Raw genomic sequence first — 9,367 nt, forward strand, 5'->3', positions numbered from 1 at the left:
TCCTTAAGCTCCAAAATCACCTGTTTATGCATGAAAAGATGCAAATGCAATGCAACTATACTCTAATGCATGATTAGTCCTAAAGCTACACAATAATGGCCTAAATGGATAGCAAAAGATGCAAAAGTTGTGAATAAACTAAGGGAAAACAAGGTAAAATATATGAACATCACTTGTCTATTGATTTCTTAGTCTAAATCATGTTGTTTGGTCGTTGTTTGATTTACTTTTGTCTTGCTCTGTTTTGTTTGCATTGCTCTGTTTCTCGCATTTGTCTGACTCGACCCTGTACTCGATCGCACACTCGATCGAGTGCTTGCTCGAGCTCATCCCCAGAATTCTTGTTTATGCTTTGTGTTTGTCTTGTTTATGCTTTGTGTTTGTCCTGCTTTTCTGTTACATTCATTTAGTTTCCTGTTCATTATTTGCCTTGCATTAGTTTATTACTTGCATTACTATAGTTTCTATTTCTGTTTCATTGAATTGTTGTTTAGATCATCCTGTTCTCTTTACTTTTAGCATCTAGTTTTATAAGCTTTTACATTCATCATTAGGTTGTTGGTGACAAACATCCTACATACTTGGCTTGACTTAGACAAATATTCATAACTTGATTGCTTTCATAACACTCATTTAGGGTTGACATCTCTTATACTACAACATCATAAGGGAAATTGAAACTCCTTGCATTCCACCTGTTCATCATCACATCATATCATCTCATTCATCATCCTTCACCATGAAAAACCCAAGTTTCAACTGCAGTTGCAGCGGCTTCAGCCCAAAACTTTTTCTCCATCCTTGTCTCCGCTAACATACATCTGATCTTATCAGCTATTGTCCTGTTCATCCTTTCAGATACTCCATTCTGCTGAGGAGTATAAGTGCAGGTTCTGTGTCTCTTAATCCCTGAATCCTTGCATAGTTTATCCATCTGTTGGTTGCAGAACTCCAGACCATTGTCTGTTCTTAGACACTTGATCTTCTTGTTTGTTTGATTTTCCACGAGTTTCTTCCACTCTGAGAACTGTTCAAACACCTCGTCCTTACTTCTTAAGAATCTGATCCAAACCTTCTTTGAATAATCATTAATGAATGTTAAGAAGTACTTGCAACCAGACAAGCTTGATTCATTTGAGACTGATCCCCACAAATCGCTGTGTACATACTCCAGGATGTCCGTTGTTGTATGTTTAGCTTCTGGAAAGTTTTGTTTGTGAGATTTACCTAGGACACATTCTTCACAAAAATCCAATGTGTGAACTTCCTTAGAGTCTAGATAACCTTCTTTGACCAGAAGATTCATGTTCTTTAGACTCATGTGTCCTAGCCTGGAATGCCATCTGTTAGTGAGATTCACTTGGGCTCTTGCCACAAATGCTTCCCCTTTTAAAACAATTCCCTGCAAATAGTACAGTCCATCATGATACTTTCCTGTAAAGACTTTCTTGCCCTGCTTGAAGAATGTTACTGCAAAGTCTTCACCAACATAATTGCATCCATTCTTCTCAAGCTGCCCATAGGAGATAAGAAATTATGCCCATTGTAGGCATGTATCTTACCTCTGTAAGTGTTACAATAGAACCATCCGGGTTTAGTATCTTCAGCTTGCCAATTCCTTTCACTTCATTGTAAGTGTTGTTCCCCATCAAGACCTTCCCTCCATCAATATCCTTGAGATCAAACAAAGCGTCTTTGTCTGGTGTAATGTGGAAAGTACAACCATAATCCATAACCCACTTATCTCTTGTGTTTTGTAGGCTTGCTGTTAGGACCATAGGCTGCTCCTTTTCCTGAGCAACGTTTGCAGCATTAGTAGTTTTCCTTTCCGGACAATCTACTTTAAAGTGACCTTCCTTCCCGCAGACCCAACATTCTCTTGCCTTAGGCTGATTCCTCTGCCTTGACTTTGATCTCTTATCCTTAATCTTTGACTTGTTGCCTCCTTGACCACTGTTCATGTTCTCGGACCTCCCTCTGCTCACAAACAGACCTTCTGAGTTTGCCTTTGACTTGACTTTCTGCTTTAGCTCAATTTCCTTAGAGTAAGCAGCACTTGTAACATCATCAATGGTTAAGGATTGTGTTTTACCGGCTCCATACCTAAGAGTGTCCCTCAGAGATTCATATGGCTCTGGTAGAGCACACAAAATCTGAATCGCCTGATCTTCATTAGAGATGTTGATGTTTAAACTGGCCAAGTCATCCACCAGTTTAAGAAACACATCCAAGTTGTCTTCTATACTTTTCTGTTCTTCAAACTTGAAACATGAAAACCTCTGCTTCAGGTAGATGCGGTTAGGTAGGGATTTTGATTGATAATCCCTTTCCAAGGCCTTCCAAACTCCCAACGCCGTGAGTTCATTCATGACCTTACGCAGTGGCACATCGCCTAAGCTCATGCAGATTAGATTCCTTGCTCTCTTGTCTTTAGCTGGATCAAAATCAACCTTCTCCGTTCCACTCTTCACTCCTGCTATTGCCTTGCCACCTTTTGCAGGAGTTGCAGATGAACTGGTCTGTTCTGTCGTAGTAACGGTCTCTGGTTCCCTGAGAGTGTGCTCTAACCCTTGTAACTCCAGCTGACATTGGATCTTGAATTTCCACTGTCCAAAGTCTCCTTTACCGTCGAACTTTGCAACCTCAAACTTTTGTGTGTTTGATTCCATGACTGTTTAACGATCCTCTTCTTCTACTTGATTTCTTTTAGTGTAGTCACCAGCAGAACCTGATTCTATATCGCCTTCTGCTGAACCTGGGTGTTCTGATACCAACTTGTTAAGTTTTGATACCACTTGTAGGTGTTTTCACATGATTAGTCTAACTTTGTATGAGTGCGGAAACAAGAACTAATCAACACCAGAATTTAACGAGTTCCCCTCCAAACCGGAGAGTATGTCTCGTGCAAGGACCGACCCTTGCAAATATCCACTAAAGAAATCCAAGTATAAGTTTCAGTACAATTCTCTCTTGTCTCTCCCTCTAACACGACCCTGAAGCTTATTCACCTATGCTTCTTAGTGTAAGAACAACCCAGAGAACAAGAACAAGAAGAATAAGAAACCTATCTACCCGAATCCCTTACAGACAATAGATTACCAAGAGGCTCTCTAAACCCAAAAACTCTCTCTCTCTAACTTGTCTCTCCCTTGCTTCTATGTTGGTGATTCTTCTCTTTCTCTTCCTTCTATTGTGAACCTTTGCCTCTCTTTATATATAACCTTGAAATATTCTTCAAGTGAAATCAATCAAAAGATGGAAGGCAAAACTGTTTTTCTAAGTGTGCTCATAATGAGTTTGGTCATGGCACAAATTCAAGTGGAGGCAAAGAGTTGCTGCCCAACTACGACTGCTAGAAATATCTATAACACTTGCCGTTTTGCGGGAGGCTCCCGACCAACGTGTGCATCTCTCAGTGGATGCAAAATCGTTAACGGCAAATGTCCTAACGGATATACACATGACACTCTCCAAAACTCAGGTAAATTTTACTGTATCGTGCTTTATTATGTCAATTGTTACCATGTTTCATCAATGTTTATTTTTTTTCAAATATTTTACTCAAGGTGATGCTGTCAATGAATACTGTAAGTTGGGATGTACATCTTCTGTGTGCGCTGCCATGGAGACACTCCAAAGTTCTGGTAAAACGAAACATCCAAGCTCATAAATTATAATATTATTATTTATCTTGGAATGGTAGATCGGAGAATGCTAACCCATTCTATTATTGTTTCGGTGAGTAGATGCGAGTGAAATTGTGAATGAAGCCGTAACACAATGCGCAAATGCATGTTCGACTTCAACTTTAGTTGAGATTGCCTAAACAAGCGTATCCATGAAGTTACCACATCCAAGTTTGAGAGTTTTATTGTCCTGTTTTCAATCATTTGTATGTATTTGAATATAAGTTAATTCCAGTTTGTGTATGTGTCATAGAAGTTTGTCAATCCTAGATTGTACATGACTTCTAATAAATAAAAAGTTTGTCACTTTAATATTTATTATTATTCTACCGTCGCTACAAAATTCTTGCTCTGCACGTTAATATCTTATAAGGAGGTCATATCTATTTTTCTGGCCAAATCAGAATCCAGAAGAATTATTGCATTGAAGATTACACATTTTTTTAGAAAGCAATCAAACCTAAGCAAAAAAAAAATCCACTAGATTAGAACTTAGTGATGTAGGTGATGTCATGTAAATATGATATTTGAAGCATATCTGCTGCTATGATGGGAAACCTAGCTCTTAGAGATTAAACCTAGATTTAAACGTAGATGTTCCCATATTTTATCCTATGAGCCTTAATACACTCAATCCAAGGAGATTATTAATTTGCTATTGGCAGATAATAACCACATCAGATTCGATTCAGACATAAAGATTGTATCAGTACTTACTATCATCTAAATAAAGAATTATGGATCCTTCTCGACCATTTTATAAGTAGCTAGTCAAGTTTTTTTTTTTTTCAAAGCAGAAGAAAGATTAAATAATATCAGTACTTATTGTCGCAATACCCTTCACTCTAGTCATCAAATTCAGTTAAAGCTAAAAGGCTACATTCATAACATAGGAAATTAGGAACAGATTTTTATCGGCCTTTTTGTTTAGAACAAAATCACCGGTACAACAATTTTTACACAAGTAGCAAATCGGCTGAGAGAGCCGGTTCAGAATCAAATCAAATGTCCCATTGTGACCCATCGTTAAATTATGTCCACCTCTTGAGTGTATTAGATTGTTAAATACACATTCAGTATGAAGAGCAGAGCCACAAACATTGCATCCTGAGAACCAACCTTTTAAATATATTTCCTCTTTGCATATCCCACAACAATATGTAGAACTTACATTTCTCTCACCGTAATGTAAGGAGAGAGGATGTTCATCTGTATTTGTGTCTTACCGATGCCGGTAGAGTAGCGCATCTGAAGCATAAAATGTAGCTGCCACAATCCCTCACGTCTTTGCAACATAAATAAAAGCTATTTCAAACCTCAATGACCTCATGTGTTCATCTTTGCCGTCGGGAGATACAAACAGCCAATGTAGATGACTTTCATGTACAAATTCATTAGAAATAGAAGCACACCGCACATCAATATTTGAATGTTGTAGCTGTTATACGCTGAATCGGTGCAATAACGTCAAGAAGTAGCACACTAGAAATAGTTTTGAAAGGGACAGCCATAACTACCCCATGTCTTTCTTATGAGGGAGCTTAGCGCATGCATCATGGAGAATGAAATTGCGTTGTGTAGATTTGTATCACAATTCAGAAAATAAGGGAATGGTGAATGCATAGCAATGTTTAGCTTCCTCACATGGTAAGGCATCTTCCTCGAATCAGAATATTAGTACTGCAACCTCCAAATTGTGTTTATGGCTAAAAAGTCAAAAATGTTTTATTATGCTTGATCTGTCAATTTGAATGGCCTACTTTCAATCATCTTCATCGGGCTCCCATTTGAGTTCTCTCCCACCCCAAATAGAACCACGTCTTATTCCACATTTTGAATGAACAACATAGCTTAGAGAAAATCAAGCAAAAATATGCTCTACACTCTTTGTTAACAATCTTGCGACATACCCCGCAAATCCACTTCCCATGGCCAAGGGAACGAACATACGAGATACGGTGGTCGTGCCGACTGATGCATATAACAAGAGGAAAGTGCATGCATGCTCAATGGATGATGAAATATTGATGACAAATACACGGGTAGTGATCATTTGTACTGCACAAACCACACGCATAAAAAGTGAAGGACAGCTTTATAGGTATATTTTTATTTTGGGTAGGAAACAGGGGTAAAAACCCCATGATAATTAATGAATAAAAACTAGAAATTACAGTCAGCATTTTGGGGGCGCCCAACCCTATTAACATCCTCCAGAAACATCGAAAGGGCACTATCCAGACTTGAATGAAACATATGAAAACTTAAAGGCAAAGGAAACACATAGTGTGCTAACCCATCCACCAAACGATTAACATTCCTATACACATACGAAATATGAACTATAGAGTCCTTTGATATGAAGCCATAGCACACACGTACTACGAAAGTTAGTGGATGTGAATCCTCAATCCCTGTCTGCAGAAAACTAACCACCATTTCCGAGTCTACTTCCAATTTTATGCTTGTGATTCCTCTCTCCCGCACTATATATAAATCGTAGTGTAGTGGACAACCCCATTGCTCTGCTAAAGGTGCTGAGCATATTCCAATGTTCAAAGCAAACCACCGCACCAATTACCGTCACCATCCCTTACAACCCCTCCCGCTATTGCGAACCTGGGGTTCAGTTTAAACCAACCACAAGCAGGTGGAGTCCATGCTACCATCCTCTCCTCTCTCACAGCCTGATTCGAAGCCCCCCTCACAAGTATATACGCAGTTGAGACCTCCTTAGCAATATCTCCAATATATTTCACCTGATCTTGACATTTCCCATTCACCCCAAAATCTTCATTTCCACCCCCACCAGACCGCCATTGCAAAGATCATGGCCCACAACTAACCTCTTATCTTTGTGGTATCACCCAAATTGGCATAGATTCACTCTAACATTGACTTCCCAGAAAAGGAGCGAGCCTTACTATGCGGTACCAATCTGTTCCATACAAACGACATGGCAGGACATTCACGAAGTAGGTGCAGAATCGTCTCCTCATTGTCCTTATAATCATGACATTAACTCGATGTTCTGAGATGTCTTCGATAACGCTCCATGTTAGTCATTATGACTTGATGTCCTACTAACTAAAAAATACTCTTACCCTCTTTGGAGCCACAACACGCCATATCCAATAAAATAAACCCCATGCTTTGTTCAGATTGCTGACTTCATAGTAAATTTCTCATTCAAACATTCCCTCAAGAGAATCTGTCTTTCATGCCCATAAACGTATCCACCACCATTGATTTGAGCTTGAGCCTCATACTATCCAAAACGTACGGAGTGATCTTCTGCAGATCCCAACCCGACTCATTCCTCCGTAAATCCCAACTTTTAACATCACATTGATCCTCTGGTATATCACCTACTACCAACTTACAAAGTGGCATATGAGTCAACCATTTATCTCTCCAAAACCGGATCTTTCTCCTGTCCCCGACAACCCAACTTATTCTTTTTTTTTTGGAAGTGTACATAGTCAAGTGATTACAGCACCATCTCTATGACCGATTCCATCAGAGTTCGACTTCAGTAGGTCGCATTATCCCACATAGTAGAGATTGGCTATAGATCGGACCTTGTCGATTTAATGATGACAGAAAAAAAAAAAAGTTCTTTTATTCATGTTATTTATTTATGTTACCTCTTTTTGTTCATACAAACAAAAAATTTGGACTTTTCATATACAGCGGTCGCACTACTCGTCTTTGTAATTAAACCGCTACTGTTTGGTGGAGTGCATGCTTCTGGGCCTCAGGTTCGGTAATAATCATAGGGTTTCCCATGCACACAAGGGATAAATATGAGAACAATAGCATGGGTTGATATACAATGTTAATGCATTCCTCGTGGACATACAAATTGCAGAAATTACACATGTAGCTTGACTTGTTGTCAATTTGTCATGGTTTTCTTCGTAACACACAAAACATTCTGATGAGCCGTTTGTAGGATTAAGAGGAGATTTATGAGAAGGACAACGGTTGCAAAGTTGGAACTATAATAAATAAAGATAAAATAAATTATAGTAAAAGAAAACAGGAACAAGAAATGAATTATTAGCTTAAAGCCTTAAACTGATCATATAGAGGAATCACCTCAAGAGTCGCTAAATTTAGATTCCTCAAGAGTCGCTAAATTTCAAATAAAAATATGAAAACTTCCCATGTAAAACTCTTTTATTTTGATTTATTTTTAAATCAAAAACAAACACAATTACAATCTTGCCCTAGCTAAAATTCAGAAATTACCTAAAATATCTGGATTTTTTTCCTCCACCCACAAACCTAATCGGATCTATCTAACTCAACTATTTCTTATAATCCCTAACGGTTATCCCTCTCTCTCTTTCTCTTCTTGAAAAACTAGGGGATACTAATCGATCTTTTGCTCTCTTTGATTGTTGTATTGTTCAATCGATTGTGGAGACTCATCAATTTTTAGTAGTAACATGCCGAAGACGAGGTGGACAAAAAATAAGAAAAGAAAAATTGCTCAAGAAGAACAAGATTCGAAGCCGGCGGAGAGTTCTCAGCCGGCGGATCTCCCTGTGGTTGGTGATGGAGATGGTGAGGACGAAGTCAAAAGGAGTAATAAAGAGGATGAGGAAATTGACTTAGAAACTGTGGGAGATGATGAGGAGGGAGACAAGGAGGATGTCGGAAGTGACGAAGGAGAAGAAGAGAACGAGCCAGATCTCGATGGCGAAGAAGTAGATTCGGATGTATCCTTGGGAGAGATCGATTCGGGCGACATATTTTTTTGGGTTTGTAATACTAGTATAATATAGTATAACTGTCTGGATTTGAAAAACTGGTCAATCTAGGTATAACTATATGTATTAGAAAAACTTGGTTTTAATTGGTAGAACTATTAGTTTGGTATAACTTAGTAATACTTGATACAAATGTTTGTTGCAGGATTCCGATGATGATGAACGGATGGCACTAAAACCAATAAAAATGTACTTCCCAGTGGTGGATTATAACAAGAAGATGAAGTTTACTTTTCTTATTATCTCTGTTTATCTTATCAAAAAAATTTCCAACTCTTGTTTACTCTATCATTACCAATTCACCATATTTAGAATCAGGTTTCTCCCCCAACAAAATCCCTAACCCAGATTCAAAGACACATGAGTCTTCTTCCTTTTATCTACCGAGCAAAACCCTAGTTACGGCTTCTTCATTAAATACAGATCTGTATCATGTCGTTGCCCTCCTTTTCACTCTCCATTTCGAAATCAAACCATATGTACTGTTGATGCAAGCGAGATAGAGATTCACTCAAAGTATATAAGAAGATCAATCTCAGTTTAGCTCGAAACAACACCGTAGCCGCCAACACTTACTCTTATTCTTCCTCTTATTACTCCGAATGGAAAACCTAATTTTGTTCGGATTTAAAAAAAAAAATATATATTCTCATTTATTTGTTTTTGTTTGTTTTCTGTGAAAGGGGTATGAGAAATTGAATCGACAAGTTCATGGTGGCTAGATTAATGGATCTAGAGAGAGTAGCTAAGACGTTTGGTTCCTTGTTTTATTGAATCGATTTAGCATCTCTTTATGTTGTTCAAATGATGTATGTGTTATGAATCTGTTGTTACGAACTTCTTACCCTAATGATTCTATTGAATTTGGTGAACCCTAGGTGCGTACAACTACGGATCTGATGT

At 38.3% G+C, this 9,367-nt stretch overlaps 1 protein-coding gene and 1 long non-coding RNA gene across 2 annotated transcripts; both read left to right on the top strand.

The window, feature by feature from the left end:
* On the top strand, nt 3,240-3,626 carry LOC104700819. Its single transcript, XR_753652.2, has 2 exons — nt 3,240-3,481; nt 3,567-3,626. It is a non-coding gene; the product is annotated as an uncharacterized LOC104700819 (long non-coding RNA).
* LOC104700822 (prothymosin alpha-B-like) lies at nt 8,141-8,479 on the top strand. The gene has a single exon (XM_019227040.1). The coding sequence runs from the start codon at nt 8,141-8,143 to the stop codon at nt 8,477-8,479; it is 339 nt and encodes a 112-aa protein (XP_019082585.1).

Source organism: Camelina sativa, chromosome 7 (genome assembly GCF_000633955.1).
Source record: "Camelina sativa cultivar DH55 chromosome 7, Cs, whole genome shotgun sequence".
Classification (NCBI taxonomy): Eukaryota; Viridiplantae; Streptophyta; class Magnoliopsida; order Brassicales; family Brassicaceae; genus Camelina; species Camelina sativa.

Coding starts and splice junctions, on each gene's coding strand:
- LOC104700822 (XM_019227040.1), top strand. CDS start 8,141: ATGCCGAAGACGAGGTGGACAAAAAATAAGAAAAGAAAAATTGCTCAA.